The sequence below is a fragment of the Sciurus carolinensis genome, chromosome 4 (assembly GCF_902686445.1).
Source record: "Sciurus carolinensis chromosome 4, mSciCar1.2, whole genome shotgun sequence".
Lineage (NCBI taxonomy): Eukaryota > Metazoa > Chordata > Mammalia > Rodentia > Sciuridae > Sciurus > Sciurus carolinensis.
The window spans coordinates 151,649,457-151,666,107 of record NC_062216.1 but is presented as its reverse complement, the minus strand read 5'-3'; the positions used below and the strand labels follow the sequence as shown (position 1 = coordinate 151,666,107).

At 36.4% G+C, this 16,651-nt stretch overlaps 1 protein-coding gene and 1 pseudogene across 1 annotated transcript in view; one reads left to right on the top strand and one right to left on the bottom strand.

Moving 5' to 3' along the window:
- The window catches only part of Ndufa12 (NADH:ubiquinone oxidoreductase subunit A12), a 33,462-nt gene extending 17,156 nt beyond the window's left edge, over window positions 1–16,306 (top strand). Inside the window, exon 4 of the mRNA XM_047549989.1 lies at window positions 16,030–16,306. Coding sequence (XP_047405945.1) covers window positions 16,030–16,210 — 181 coding nt within the window. The 3' untranslated portion in view covers window positions 16,211–16,306. The remainder of the gene's footprint in view (window positions 1–16,029) is intronic.
- On the bottom strand, window positions 9,637–10,599 carry LOC124982189 (serine/threonine-protein kinase VRK2-like; annotated as a pseudogene).
- Window positions 16,307–16,651: the final 345 nt, after the last annotated feature.

Below are 16,651 nucleotides of genomic sequence, written 5' to 3'. Positions count from 1 at the left end.
CAGTGGACAGTAATTGTATGTGTGTATGGAATTCAATATGATAATACTTGTATGCAGTGTGCAGTGATCAAATCAGGGTAATTAGCATTTCCCTCTCCTTAATCATTTATCATTTTTTGTGTATTGGTAAGCTTCAAACTTCTCTCTTCTAGTTCTTTATAAAAAATATAATAAATTATTGTGAATTATACTAATCCAACTGTGCAGTGGACTATTAGAATGAATTTTTCCTATCTAACCATTTTTGTACCTGTTATCCAACCTCCTTTTATTCTCCCTCCATCTTCCCCTTCTTCCTAAGCTCTAGGAATCACTACTGTACTCTCTACTTATGAAATCAACTATTTTGGCATCCACATATGAAGGAGACCATATTGTATTTGTCTTTCTGTAATGGGCTTATTTCATTTAGCAAAATATTCTCCAGTTCAATCCATGTTGCCTTAAATGTAAGATTTCATCATTTTTCATGGTTGAATAATATTCTGTACCACATTTTCTTTATACATTCATCATGGATAGACACTTTGGTTGATCTTGGCTCTTGAGAGTGCAGGTATCTCTTTGATACATTGATTCCATTTTCTTTGGACATATCCTCTATAGTGGAATTGCTGTATCATATTGTAGTTTGTTTTATTGTTTACTATTTTCCGTGACAGCTATACTAATTTACACTCTCACTAACAGTATATGAGATTTCCTTCTTATATATCCTTACCAGAATATTTTATCTTTTTGATAAAAACCATCAAACTGGGGTGAGATGATATCTCATTTTGGTGTTTTTATTTTGTTTTGTTTGTGGTGCTGGGGATCAAACCCAAGGCTTCGTGTATGCTAGACAAGTGCTCTATCATGGAGCTATAGCTCCAAGCCCTTTTATTTTATTTTGATACAGGGTCTTTCTGTGTTAACCATGACTGACCCCAGACTTGCAATCTTTCTGCTTCAACCTCCCAAGTAGCTGTGACTATAGGCATGTGCCATTATGCTGTATCATTTTGGTTTTGATTTGCATTTCCCTGATGATTAGTGATGTTGGAAGTTTTTTCCTATAGTTGACCATTTGTATATCTTATACTGAGGAATGTTTATTCAGATCATTTGCCTGTTTTAAAAATTTTTGTTTGTTTGTTTGTTTGTTGTTTGCTGTTGAGTTCTTTGAGTGCCTTGTAAACTTCAAGATTTTTTTATTTGAATTACTGTAGGTATAGTAACTGGGATGGGGAAGACATTGGGTGAGAAAGCAGATTTGGAAGGGGTAGTCAACAAGATGTATTTTTGGACTATTGACGTAAGTCAGTGGTAGAATGTTTGCCTAGCATGAGTGAGGACCTGGGTTTAATCCCCAGTATCACCAAAAACATATTCTACTTTACAGACACACCATGGTGAATAGTCAGGTGGAGACACTAGCCTGGAAGTTAAGATAGAGAAAGGCATCTTGGTGTGATTTTACCTAGTATAGTATACAACTGAACATCACAAATTAATGGTAAAGAGAATATGACCTTCAGTTAAATCCTTTGCTCTGTTGCCCTGGAAACCAGATAAGATTGTATCAACTGTATTACTCTAGATAAAATTGACCTCTGATTAGTAAATCGCATCTGGATTGAGAGGATTATAAAATCTTTATGAGTTGGCTGTGTTTAGGTTTGCCTGAGTACTGCTGCTCTTAGAACTGGCTTGTCCCCTGTGGGAATGAGGATCCTGAACCTGTGCCTATGGAGTTGATATTAGAGACATTGGCCGTTGTGAAGCATGAAGCTTTTAAGTCAGGGCAGCTCCTGCACCTCTTTGATGTGGCTCTCATGTCCCTTGAGCTTGTGCTGTCATGTAGGGAGTTAAAGAACATAGCTCCCAGGTGGCTGGGTGAGCTGTCACCTGCAGGAACAATTGCAAAGACTCCCAGTGAGAGGAACATCTGATGCTGCCCATCTGGCAAGCTGTGGGTTTCTGTCCTCTGTTCCGAGTTATCAGGTACCAAGGGTGTCTTTTGGTACTCTTTTTCTTTTCTCTTTTTGTAGCACTGGAGATTGCATCCAGCATCTCGTACATACTAAGCAAACACTCAAGCACTGAACGATATCCCCAGCCCTTTCAATTTTTAATTTTGAGCGAGTTTTGATAAGTTGCCCAAGCTGAACTTGAACTTGTGGTCCTCCTCCCTCAGTCTCTGAGTTGCTGAGATTACAGTCCTGCACCACCGTGCCTGGCTTCTAATGATAGTCTTTTGACATGTCTGTTAATAGCTGCATAATCTCACCTAGTGGCGAATTTCCCTTTGGAGGCATTAGTGATTTTGATAGAACGAGGGATGATCTTTAGTCACCTTCTCTGTCTCACTTAGTGTTCACTTAATTTTCTGTAATCTTATGGGGGAAAAAATAGAAATCTTGTAGGGAAATGAGTTCATTTTTTTTTGCCTTGTCTTGAGACATTTGCTTTGAATGTGCTAGCAGCCGATAATGCTCTTAGGTGCACTGATAAACAAAAAGTTTATATGGTGGTCTTGGATGAGCAGTGGGGCTAGGTATGTCTTGAAAATAAGAAACTTTTGTCTAGAACCTACCACAGCTCTCTGCTTATGGACTGTTTATTCAACCATTGAAACATCACTGTATCAGGTATTGATGGGTTACACATTCACAGTGGTGAGGAAAACATATTTTCTCCTGGAGTTTATGGGCACTTCGTGAATATTAGCTGGTAGGCTAATATTGTACTATAATTTAGTGTCTGTTGTTTTTGTTAAAGTACCTTTCCGTTTTCTTATCTTTTATTCTCTTATGGGATTAGCAACAGGGATTCTTCAGGGATTGTTTAATTTGATTGAATAGAAAATTCTTAGAATAACATTCTTGTTTCAAAATATTGTTTACTTATAGATGAACACAATACCTTTATTTTATTTATTTATTTTTATATGGTGCCGAGGATCGAACCCAGGCCTCACATGTGCCGGGTAAGCACTCCACAACTGAGCTATAACTTCAGCCCCAGAAGAACATTCTTATAAGTTTTTTTTTTGTTGTTTTGTTTTGCATTTGTATTTTTGGTGCAGAGAATCAAACCCAGCACCTTGTACCTGCTAAGTATACTCTGTCACCTGCTATACCCCCAGACATGAAAGTATTTAGGTAGATGACAAATATCATTTTGTTCCACATTTGTTTGCCCTCTATTTTGTTTATTTTCAGTACTGAGCTTGAAACCAGGGCCTTGGGCATGCTAGGCAAGGGCACTACCTCTGAGTCACATCCTAGCCCTCTGTTTTATCTGTAAGTTAGCTAATTGCCCCATCCACACAGTAATGCACAAAAGGTTTTAGTTTTCTTGTGTCCATTAGCTTGTGCATAAGATTAAGGATATCAAAGCCACATAAGTAATTAGTTTCTACATGAAACTCAATAAGGTAAAAAGATGTCAAATGTGGAAAGGTAGAAAGTTTGGGCTATTTTGTACATGTCAGTCTAAAATTATTGTTTTCATTTATTTAGGAGAATAAAGATATTCTTTTGCAGTTTGAAGTATTAGTACCTTGAATTCCATTGAACCAAGTTAAAAACAAAACAAAACAAAACATGGTTTGCTCTGATTTTCTCTATGGCAAATACACTGTTTCCCCACTTGGTGGCACCTTCTGTTCATTTCTAAGTAACACCCTTTCTCAGTGTAATGCACCAATCTCTCCTTCTTGTAATTGATTTTTCTTATTAAAATTAATGTTTAATTATTCAAGTAATACATAAATGCATTCTTTAAAAAAAAGCAGTATATAGTTGGACATGGTGGTACACAGCTATAATCCTAGCTACTGGGGAGGCTGAGATAGGAGGATAGCAAATTCAAGGCCAACTCGGGCAACTTAGTGAGATGCTGTCTCAAAACAAAATTTTTTTTAAGAAAAGGGGATGCAGCTCAGTGCATCCTCTTTGTGCTTGCACAGCATGCTCAGGGCCCTGGGTTTGATCCCTGGTACCACAAGAAAGAAATACTAATAATTGTGTATGTTAAAGGGTTTCTTTTTTAAAATAAAATAGTTTTATCCTAAATATTTTTTTAGGGTCATTGTGAGACTAATAAATATTTTTGCTCTTTTAAGGTTAATTTAGAATATTCAACATCATTGTGGTCAGCTTTTTTTCAGTTGGCGTGATGTGTTCTATAAGCTTTTGTAAAGAACTAGGATGGCAGGTGGGGGATTATGTGTAGGTGATAGAGGAATCAAGGGCAACCTGCTGGTGTTGCACTTGAGTTGTTTGTACCATAAAGGTGGAACCATTCATTGACATGGCAAGACTAAGAGAAGGGCAGGTGGTGAAGGGGTGGAAGATTGGAATTGGAAGCCTCCTTTTAGATTTAGTAAGTTTAAAATACCTGTTAGAAATCTAGGTGAATAGATGAGTCAAGTATACTGTTGAATATATGAATCTAAAACTTAGGGCATAGGTCATATCAGCAAAGAAGAATGAGAAGTGGTTAGCAAGGTAGAAGGAAAGGGAAGAAAGATCAGTGCTTCAAGAAGGGAAGACTGGCTGTATTTATTGTTACTAAAAGGTTGAGTAAGATGACAGAGAAGTGTCCATGTAATGTGGCAATATGAAGTTCATTGAATCTGTAAAGGATCTATTCTTCAAAAATTATGGAGCCTGGGGGGTGTATGCCTAGGATATGTAAAGTCATGGGTTTCATCAGCACTGCAGAAAAGCAAAAACAGACATGGAAAAATCAGAAAAGTTTATAAATATACTGACAAGGAATGGTGATCCATACAGCCACCTAAGAGAACCACATATTTCCTTTAGTCCTTTTAAAGCATTTTTAATGTAGTTGTGTTCATATTATATTCAGTTTTATTTTTCTGTGAATATTGTAAGTAATGTTTCATGTTATTAAAGCAGTCCCTCTAATTATTGTTAAATACTTTTTTCTGGGCTGGTGCAGGGTGCTTGGAGGCCCTGTACCTACCACACAAAAAATCCCTACCACCACACACATGCAAAAACCTGATTAGAAGAATGTACAGTTGTCGTAGAAAGCTTGGAAATCCAGAGAAATGACGCAGAAGCAAATAAACTCATAATTCCTTGGCCTGGAAGCAAGCACTGTTAAAGTTTCATTTATTGATTCAACAAATATTTAAGGGTTTGCTTTTACATAGAAATGCAATGTTTTGTTATTATTTTTAGTGTTGGAGTATCTCAATATTGCCTAGGCTAACCCTGAACTCCCAGATAAAGAAGATCTTCCTGCCTCAGCCTCCCCAGTAGCTGGGACTACAGGTGCAGGCCACTACACCAGTAGAGAAGGAGTGTTTCTAAAGGATCACAGTGAGGAGGACATATTGTAGTTTATTGGTCATACCCTCTTTAGAAGAAAGTTTGTGATTGTAAATAACAATGTATATATACATTTCTGACATAATATGCATAGTATTTTGTGGCTTGCTTCCTCCTCTCCTCATTTAATATGTCACAGACATCTTTCCCATCTCATTAAATTTTCTGCTTGTCAATTTGAATTTTTTAGTGTCTCAGGCTTTTGTATGTAGAAAGGCAGTTTGGGCTTAACATTAACACCTTGTTTATTACAACTGTAAATCTTAAAGCCTATTTCTTCTTAAGTCTTTAGGTTCAATTTATAAATAGGATAACAAGATTAGTATATTAAATACTTTTTGCATAAAAATAAAGAACAATCATTTCCTCTTGTTCTTTGATGAATGTTTCATAAACTCCAATGAAAAGGATTAAATTCTCCTAGACAGTTATAACCATTTGCAAATTTAGTTAATTACATTCCTTTAAGCATTTTAGGTCACATTTATAAATTTAATATATTTGATTTGTTTTCAGTTCTTGAAATACTCAGTGAATAGGCAGACTAACAAACCAATCAAACAGAATGTTCCTAAGCACTTACATGACTCTTGTTCACTCACATCAGAAACTTGTCATCCTCTGCTCTTCTTTCTCTACTGTGTAGCAGCAAATTCTTTCTGCTTTACTTTCATTTATTATTATTAACACATTGTTATTGTGCAAATTAATGGGATTCACTGTGATATTTCCATGCATGCATTCTTCATGCATTGATCGTACCTCTTCTACCTGTGCTCCTGTTCCACTTTACTTCCTGAATATATTCCACATCTCATCACTTCCCCCATGACTTTTACCCTTGCCCAGGCCACAGTTATCTCCTGCCTGACTTCTACAACAGCCACCTCCCAACTAATGGATTCTTGCAACACATTAGTATTCTCCACCTACTAAATGATTAGAGTGGTTTTTTTTTTTTTGTTCTTCTAGAGTTCCTGGGATCAAACCTAGGACCTCACACATGCCAGGTGATTGCTCTACCACTGAGCTACATCTCCAGCCCAGAGTAATTCTTTTAAGATGAATATCAGGCCACATTGAATCTCCACTCAGAACTAGCTAACCATTGACTTTCCATCACCATGAGGATAAAACTCCCAAATCTTTACTTGTTCTGCAAGACCTTATGTTCTCTCAGTCCTTCCTAGCTCTGTGTACATTGTCCTATTCTCTGCTCTACTGACTTGGATTTAGCCACATTGTCCTTGAACGGTGAGCACACTACCACCTCAGTCTCTGTGCACTAGCTGTTTCCCTAGGCTCTGCATGACTGACACTCTATGAATTTTTCATCACTGTGACTGAAGTACCTGACAAGGGCAGCTTAGAGAGTAAAGATTCATTTTGTGTCACAGTTTCGGAGGTTCAGTCTGTGTTGGGTCAACTCCACTGCTCTGAACGCAAGGTGAGGCAGAACATCATGGCAGAAGGGCATGACAGAAGAAAGCCAGTCCATTTATGGTAGCCAGGAAGCAGAAAGTGGAAGGGGAACGGGCCAAAGGAAAGATGAACTCTTCTATGGAGTACCCCCAGTAACCCACCTCCCCCAACCATGCCCCACATGTCTACAGCTACCACCCAGTTCGCCCATAGAAATAGGATGGACTGATTTAGGTTACACCTCTCATGAGCTAATCAATTTAGGTTACACCTCTCATGAGCTATCACCTCACCTCTGACTATTCCTCCATTAACACCGGAGCTTTGGGGGAACACCTCATATCCAAACCATAATACACACCTTCACTTTATTCAAGTGCCTGCTCCATTGGCTGTTTGCTTTTTTTTTGTTTTTTTTTTTTTACATTTTTTTTTTAGTTAAAGATGGACCCAGTACCTTTATTTTATTTACTTACTTGTATGTGGTGCTAAGAATCGAACTTTGTGCCTCGCACATACTAGGCAAGTGCTCTACCCCTGAGCTACAATCCCAGCTCCACTATTGGCTCTTAAGACTACCCAATCTAAAAGAGCTTTATTCTGCTCTCACATTGTCCCCTTCTACTCTAGCTTTTTTACTTGGTAGCACTTACCTACTTCTGCCTGATGTCTCATTGTGTACCATTTAATTTATTGTTTCCCTAACTACCATGTTAGAATAGTTCCTAACACATGGTAGTTGTTCAGTAAATAGTGAATGAATGAATGAGTATAAACATACTGTTTTACTGAAACAACTATTATTTTTAGGTACAATAATCAATTTTTTCACTTTAGTTGATCCAAAAATGGCATTACTTCATAGCTTTTTTATGAATTTAAAGCTTGATTTACTTGGAATTTTATTCTAATTTCAATCATTTTTTTAGTATTGCTCTATTGTATCATTTATTATGGTCTCTTAAAATATCATTCTCCTAAATAAATTGCCAGCAATTAATGATGGGGAATATTGTCTTTTTCTTCTTAGCATATTTGCTCAATCTAATCTTTTTCAGGTACAGGTTGACTATCCCTTATCCAAAGTGCTTTTAACTAGAAATGTTTGTGATTTTAAAGTTTTTCAAATTTGGGAATATTTGCATAGACTTTACAGGTTGAGTATTCTGATCTGGAAATCTAAATTCTACTAAACTCCAAAATCTGAAACTTTTTGAGCATCACATCAGTATTCAAAAAGTTTTGGATTTCAGAGTATTTTGCATTTCAGATTTTCATATTAGGAATTCTCAAATTTTCAGATTGGGGTGTAGTAGATTGGGTTGAATTGAAACAAGTATTACTTAATATAGTGGGTTGCAAGATTCTTTTCAAAATAGGTCCTTCTTAGTGTTTATTTTCTGCTCCAGAAAAATCAGAATATTAAGAGATTATGTTCTAAAAAACTACAAACAGCGTGGTTAGGTAGATTCTCCAATGCCGTGTGTGTGTGTGTGTGTGTGTGTGTGTGTGTGTGTGTGTGTAGAGAGAGAGATCCTGGGGATTGAACCCAGGTCCTCGTGAATGTGAGGCAAGCACTCTACCAACTGAGCCATATCCCCAGCCCATATCTTCATAACTTTTTCCTTATATGCTCATTATAAGATGAAGATAAGTTTTTTTATTTTTAAAATTCAACTTTTTACATGTTTCACTTACTGTACAGTGCTTCATTTAAGATCTCTGAGGGCTGGGGTTGTAGCTCAGTGGTAGAGCACTTGCCTAAGATGTGTTATGCACTGGGTTTGATCCTCAGCACCATGTAAGAATAAATATAAAATAAAGGTATTGTGTCTATCTGCAACAAAATACACACACACACATATATATGTATTTTAGTATATATGTATATATATACACATATATGTATATTATTTTAAGAATATCCATTTGACAACATTTTACAGAGATGAGTTATTGGAAAATTCCATAGCTAGGGTATGGAAATAAACTATGTATTATTTCTTATGAACAAGAAACTGTTCTCAATTCAGTTTCCAGAATAAATTTTTTTAATTATCAAAGGAATTTTATTTGATACCTGCCAATAAAATGTAAAACAACACATGCTAATATCAAAAGAAAAAGTATGATGAAGCCATAATGTTGTACATTTGCCTTTGTCTCTTCACTAAGAGTAAACTGGAGAGTTGTAGGCTGAAGTTCTATAGAACTTTCTAAATCTGTCATGGAAGTATATGTATACCAAGGAGGAAGGTGGAGATTTTGACTTGTTGATTATGTCTGGACTGGTAAAATCTTTTTTTGTTTTTTGGATTTTGTCTTGTTTTGTTTTGTTTGTTTGGTTTTGGGTGCTGGGGATTGAACCCAGGGCCTTGTGCTTACAAAGCAAGCACTCTACCAACTGAGCTATCTCCCCAGCCCCTTGTTTTGTTTTGGTATCAGGGATTGAACCCAATTGAACCCAGGGGTGCTTAACCACTGAGCCACATTCCCTGTCCTTTTTATTTTTTACTTTGAGATAGGGTTTTGCTAAGTTGCTTAGGGCCTTGCTAAATTGGCTGAGGTTGGCCTTAATTTTGTGATCCTCCTGCTTCAACCTCCTAAATTGCTGTGATTATAGTTGTGTGCTACCACACCCAATTGGACTGGTAAAAATTTTTTTGCCGGGGGAGGAATACTACCAGGGATTGAACTGAAGAAAACTCAACCACTGAACCACATCCCCAGCTCTATTTTGTATTTTATTTAGAGACAGGGTCTCATTGAGTTGCTTATCAGCACCTCATTTTTGCTGAAGCTAGCTTTGAACTCATGATCCTCCTGCCTTAGCTTCCTGAGCCACTGGAATTACAGGCATGTGCCGTCACACCTGGCTTGGACTGGTAAACTCTTGATAGGGTTTATAAAATGAATTTGGGAATTGCATACAGCTACATTTCTTGAGAAACTGTTTACCTCATTCAGAAGTTCTGAAGACTGGTGATATTTTTGTCTTCTCTTTTTGCTTTCCTGAATTGCTTCTCTGTTCATCCATCCAATCATCTTTTCCTCTTTTTGTACTTTATATGTTGGGAAGGACTCAGCATTTCTCTTGTTGTGGACTTTTTCTGTTAGCTTTTTGCACCAGACTAACTTGTTTGTAGCAGTGAATCATCTTTTTGATTACTTGCAGTATATACATGTACACTGTCCTTCAAAATTCCAGTGATTCTAAAGGTATTCCACTTGGGTTCAGAGTTTTCTTGAACCTTTGATAGTTTGACTTTTCATCATATGCTAAACTATGAGCACATATCAAAAATTGGGCTGCTTCACAGCAGCTGCTTGCACAAGGAGCCTGCTTCAGCACTGACTCAGATGGATTTGTTCAGCAGTCTGGACAGCCATAGGGTCCTTCAGGCTCCATTCCAGGGAAGTGCCCCACATAACCTCTGTAGCAGGCAGTAGCCACGGATTTCACTGTAAACCCTGTTGTCCTATTACCACCTTTTCTTGGGTTCTTCTGCTATTGTTTGTGGTTCACTTTGTAAAAATATCTATAGGAAAGTCTCTGTAAGATAAGTCCAATCTAGATCTTTTACTAAAAGTAGATTTGCTGCTTTTATGTCATTGTGAACTTATTCATTTTCATGTCTGTATACCCAGGAGATACCTGGTTGCAGGACAGTTGACTTTTTAAAAAGTACTGTTCTGGTCTGAGATCTGTAAATTTGTTCTTAATAATCTTATTATTATAAGTCTGTAACTTCTCCCCTTGAATTCAGTCAGACTAGATCCATAAAACAGGATTTCCTGAATAATCAAGCTGTTTGAGTTCTATCCACATTTGATTTAGCAAGCATATATATGGAATTAGCTTTTTGGGCTAATTGTACTTACTATAGTCTTCTGTAGCTCTCTGATCTAAGTTCTGAAGAGCCATTTTCTTGATAATCCACTTTGATTATGTGTTTTGCATCTGTCTAGTTTGTGGGGACGACTTGCAAGAAATGTTAAAAGTAGTTCTTGAGAGAAAAGGAAAATAATGGTTTGGATCTGGAATGCCCCCCAAAAGTTCATGTGTTGAAAACATGGTCCCCAATCCAGAATAAATCTTTATTGTGGTCATAGGGTTATCACAGCTTAAGTATATTCTAGAGATAGTCATGAGTGGAAAATTTTGAGGTTTCTAGATAAAAAGACATCTTGAACCTCTTCTGTGTAATCTTTAGTGAATGGCAAGGCATTGTAGAATTGACTTAGAAGAAATTTCCATTAAGGTAGACTGAGAGAAACAGTCACTGCCACTAAAACATTTGAGTACTTAAGAGGGAGTGATTTTTTTTTTTTTTTTTAACGTTGGCTTAAGTGGGATGAAATAAGCTTAGAAGTAGATAGAACCTATTATAGTCTCAAAATAATAACAGATGACTTGGACAAGTTGGTTTGAATTAGAAGGACTTTTCTTTTTAATATACTTACTTTCTTTTTATATGGTAGTATGTGTTCATTATAGATAATAGCAAAGGAAATAAACATAACCTTTTATCCTACCATATAGAAACAATCATTGTTAACATTTTGATTTTTTTTTACAGTCTCAATTTTTATGCATATGTATCTTTTTCTTTGTGTTTTTAATGTCATTGGACTGTTCGAAGAGGTAGCCTGGGTTTGAATACCTATTCCACTACGTTGGGCAAGTTATTTAAATAAACCCATGATGCCCTGGTTTCCTTTTTATTAAATTGGAATTGTAATATGTATCTCTAGAGTTGACCAGGATTAAGTGAGCTAATGTTTGTGAAGTATTTAGAACAATGCCAATGATTTACAGATGTTATCTAAGTATTATTTTAAAATGACATAAACAACCTGCTTTTTTTTTTTTTTTTTTTGGTACCAGAATTGAACCCAGGGCCTCAACCACTGAGCCACATCCCCAGCCCTTTTTTGTATTTTATTTGGAGACAGGGTCTCGCTGAGTTGCTGAGGGCCTTGCTAAATTGCTGAGGCTGGCTTTGAACTTACAAACCTTCTGCCTCAACCTCTTGAACCGCTGGGATTACAGGTGTGCACCATGACGTCTGGCAACAATCTGCTTTTAAAACTTAGAATATGACCAGGCATGGTGGTACACACCTGTAATCCCAGTGGCTCAGAAGGCTGAGGCGGGAGGATCAAGAGTTCAAAGCCAGCTGCAGCAATCTAGCGAGGCCCTAAGCAATTTAGAGAGACCTTGTTTCAAAATAAAACATAACAAGGCTGGGGATGTGGCTCAAAGTATATGAATACACAAACACACACACACACACACACACACACACTAAAATAAAGGACTGGAGATGAAACTCAGTAGTAAAGTGTCCCTGGGTTCAATCCCAGTACCAAAACCAAAAAACTCAAAATGTGATGACCATTTTCTTGGGTTATAAAATATTCTCTATAATATAATTTATATTGATACTTTAATTTTCTGTCATGTGGATGTATCATGAGTTATTTAAGTATTCCCTTTTATTCTTGATTTTGTTCATTTTCTCACTATTACAAATAAAGCTGTGGTCAGCATCTTTCTTGTACATAAGCATTTACTTATGTGTCTTCAGTTCCTTAAGGCAAATTCCTACGAGTAAAATTGTTACATACGGCATACAGGTTTTACATGTATTTTTTATACCTATTGCTCAACTGCCCTCTAAAAAAGCTTTACCAATTTACACTCAGGGTAAATACATTCAGCAGTGTATGAATGCTGATTTCTCCATAACTGTACTAAAACTGAGTATATTGTTTAAAATAAAAAAAAACTAACCAGATAATTTTCCAAGTAAAGTGTCTCTTACTTGCCTTATTTTGTTTCTGCTTTTGTTTTTGTTTTAGATGTTGAGAGACCCTTATTTTATTCATTTATTTATATGTGGTACTGAGAATTAAATTCAGTGCCTCACACATACTAGGCACGTGCTCTACTGCTGAGCCACAACTCCAGCCCCTTGATTTTGTCTTTGTTTGGTGCTATGTAGTGAACCCAGGGCCTCCAATTCACTTGTTACACTACCACTGAGCAACACCTATCTTGTTTTAATCTGAATTTCCTCCAACTTTTTTTGTTTACTGTTTTAATTTTTTTTCTTTTATTACATCTTTTAATATCCTTTTTTCTAATTTTGCATTGGATGTTTGACATTTTTCTTTCTGACTTGTAGTGGTAGGTGAATCATTTTCTGTATATTATAAAACTCTTTTGTTTCTTTTAAACTTTAATCTTGCTTGCAGTGTTTTAGGAGACATATTTCAAACCTTATGTAATAAAATTCTTCAACTTTATTTTTCTTTATTTTTTACCTTCAATATTAAGCTTAGAAGTGACCCTTCATATTCTGTCATTACATCTTATGAATATAAATATTCACCCACTTTGTATCTGAGCATTTTTAAAAAATATTTTTTCAGTTACACATGGACACAATATCTTTATTTTATTTATTTATTTTTATGTGGTGCTGAGGATTGAACCCAGTACCTCACATGTGCTAGACAAGTGCTCTGCCACTGAGCCACAACCCCAGCCCTGTTTCTGAGCATTTTAAATCTGTTTAGAATCTGTTAACTATATGACTTGGGAAGTCTAACTTGATTTTTTTTTTTTTAACCAAAACTATCCTAGCATAATTTATTGAAAACTTTTTACTTTCCCCAATGATTCAAAATGCTGGCCTTACCTAATTATGTGTACTTTACTATATTTGGAAGGGTGGTTTGTTCTGTTTTATTGTTATACTTTTTTTTTTTTTTTTTTTTTTTTTTTTTTTAGGTAATGAGTCACTGAGCCACATCCCCAAACCCTTTTTATATTTTATTTAGAGACAGGGTCTTGCTAAGTTGCTAAGACTGACTTTGAACTATCCTCCTGCCTCAGCCTTCCGAGACACTGGGATTGCAGGCATGCACCATTGTGCCCAATTGTTATACTTTGTACCAGTTTTTATACCTTTCTGATATTTGAGACTTTAATTTAATTTCTGGTAATGCCAGCCTCCCTGGCTGTTATGAGTTTTCAATTTTTTCTTGGATAAACTTCCAAGTGATCCTTAGAATTATATTGTCAAATTCTGAAGAAGAAACCCATTGAGATTTTGAATCAGATTGCATTTAATTAAATAATACTGTGCTAACAAGATTTGATTTGGTCATCTTGTAATGAATTATGTTTGGTTTTTTCATTTGTTATATTTATCTATGCCATCCTGTGGCTTGGATGGATTTGGTATACAAGATTACAGTAATTGTGATTTAATGTCTGTTTCTAATTATTTTGATAAAACCTTGATATTTGAATACTGAGTTTCTCTCAAAATGTTTTACATTTTCATTATATTTTTCTCTTTTGTAACTTTTGCCTTTTCGCCAGTCTCCTTATTTGCAGTCTCACTGACTTAAGTAATTTTATTTTTTGTCTTTTAAGATAATTATGTGATAAAAACTTGAAGTCAGTCTAATGCCAAGCATAACAGAGTTTTCTAGGCATTGCTCTTTGTACATTGACATCTTTAATTAGTTAGAATTACTGACTTGAGCCAGGAGTGGTGATGCATGCCTGTAATCCCAGTGACTTGGGAGGCTAAGACAGGAGGATCACCAGTTCAAGGCCAGCCTCAATAACTTAGCAAGGTCCTAAGCAACTTACCAAGACTCTGCCTCAGAATAAAAAATAAAAAGAGCCACAGCTGTTGTTCAGTGGTTAGGCACCCCTGAATTCAATCTCTGGTACCAAAATAATAATAATAGTAATAGTAATAATAAATTTTAACAAATTATAATGACCCAGTTGAAAATCGGTTGCAAACAAAATTCTTTGGTGTGGAAATCTAAAAGTTAAATTTCTTTGTCCTTTGTTTAATAGCAGTAACAACAACAGAAGGGTTATACTAGCCTTACAGACTATAAATATTTTGTTTCTTGTCTTTCTTTAAAAACTGCCATAATGAATATGGACTATCATTTCCTTATTCCCTGTCTCTTGTACTATGGCCTTTCTAGAATAAATGTTTTCAGATTTTATGTGTTTTGATATACATTATCTTTTACTTGTGCCTTTTCTGTTTCTCCATGAGTTCTTCACTTCTTCTCTTTAAGTGACCTAATAGGTACATATATAAGCTTTGGACTGTAGCTCCTCAAATATTATCTTCAGGTGTCTTGACAGCAGTTATTTGAATGAAAGTGTTTAGTTTCTTAAGCTGACTCAACAAGCTCACATCAGGCCCTTTGACAAGTGACAGCCTTGCTTTTCACAGCTACCTCCGCCTCTGAGTGGTTAGTGGAACCTCTCTCACCTGGGTCAGCTCAGAGGGTTTCAGTGCTCTGTTATCAGTTGCCACTTACTGGTCCGGGTCACTTCAGCAATCCCTGTTTCCTTCAGAGGCTGTAACCCAGCTCGCACATATAAATACCTCGGCTTAGCTTCCTGCTTGATTCTACTCTTTGTCCCTTCAACTTTGATTCCTCCTTCTCTGTCATTAGCAGTGTCATCCCTGGTCTCTTTCCTTTCTTCTCCATTTACTCAGCTTTTGGCCATATTTCTCACACTTCCCATCAAATAGCCTTTGGAATTAAATTGTTAAGCATTTATAACCAAAATAGTTGTGAATTTGGGGGCCGTGATTTAATATTATTAATACCACAAATTGCATATGTTACAGTGTTTAGACTCAAACTGGAGTTAAAGATGCATGCAGAGACCCTCTTGTGTAGCAGGACCCTCATGGATTTTGGACTAACTTCATGAACCAGAGTAACATGAGCAAACTGAAAATCCAGAATCAGCCACTAGCATGTAATACTAGTACTGTATTTAGTCAACTCTAAATTAATTTTCACATTTATAATTAAGATATATATTATAGTTGATGGTGTGTCATAATTTAATTGGCCAAATTTTTTCCTTCTGAGATGTACATAAAATAATAATATATCTGAACATGGATGATTCTTAGATTTGATGAAATACAGTAATGGTAATAATAATAACTAATGTTGAGTATCTACCATGTGCAAGAATTTTTGTAGATGCTTTATTTGTATTACCTCTTTTGATCCTTACACCATCTCTAGGAAGTAGTGATGTTGAATTGAAGAAATGAAGGCATAGAAAAGTTCAGTGAGTGAGTATTGGGGTTGAGATTTGAACCTAAACAACAAAGTCACTCTAGGCTGCCTTGTTAACCCTCCTCCCACAGTATGCCTCTTATAACGCTTTCTCCCCCTCTTTAAGGCATCGTTGGCTTCACTGTATGACCGATGACCCTCCAACAATAAAACCACCGACTGCTCGTAAATTCATTTGGACAAACCATAAGTTCAACGTGAGTGGCACTCCAGAACAGTATGTACCTTACTCCACCACCAGAAAGAAGATTCAGGAATGGGTCCCCCCTTCAACACCTTACAAGTAAAGACTGAAAACCGGTTTCAGCATGTAACGTATGGGACTTTTCATGGACTTGCACTTTTACTGCTTACCATTAACTTGAATAAAATTGTTTGATCAAGTAGTGTCTTCTGTGCCTTTTTGCCATTAACTTTGTCATTCATCAATTGCACAATAGGAACTTACTAGCTGGGTAATTGAAGTAGATGTCAGATAGGTGGCTGCCTGGTGTAGAGGCCCCCATTTTCTGGAAACAGCTCCAGTGGTGGTGTTTGTGCTTCATTACTTACTTGTTACCTCCCTGCGTTGCTGACTGATAGGGGAAGACCGACACCCAAGCTGAGCCAAACAGATTTTCTCATGGAAATTTAAAACTTAAATGGAGTGACACAAAGGCCAAGAAGCAACAGAACTGGATGGCTTTTATTATAGCTCTCTAAGGAGAAGGTTATCAGATATTTCCTAT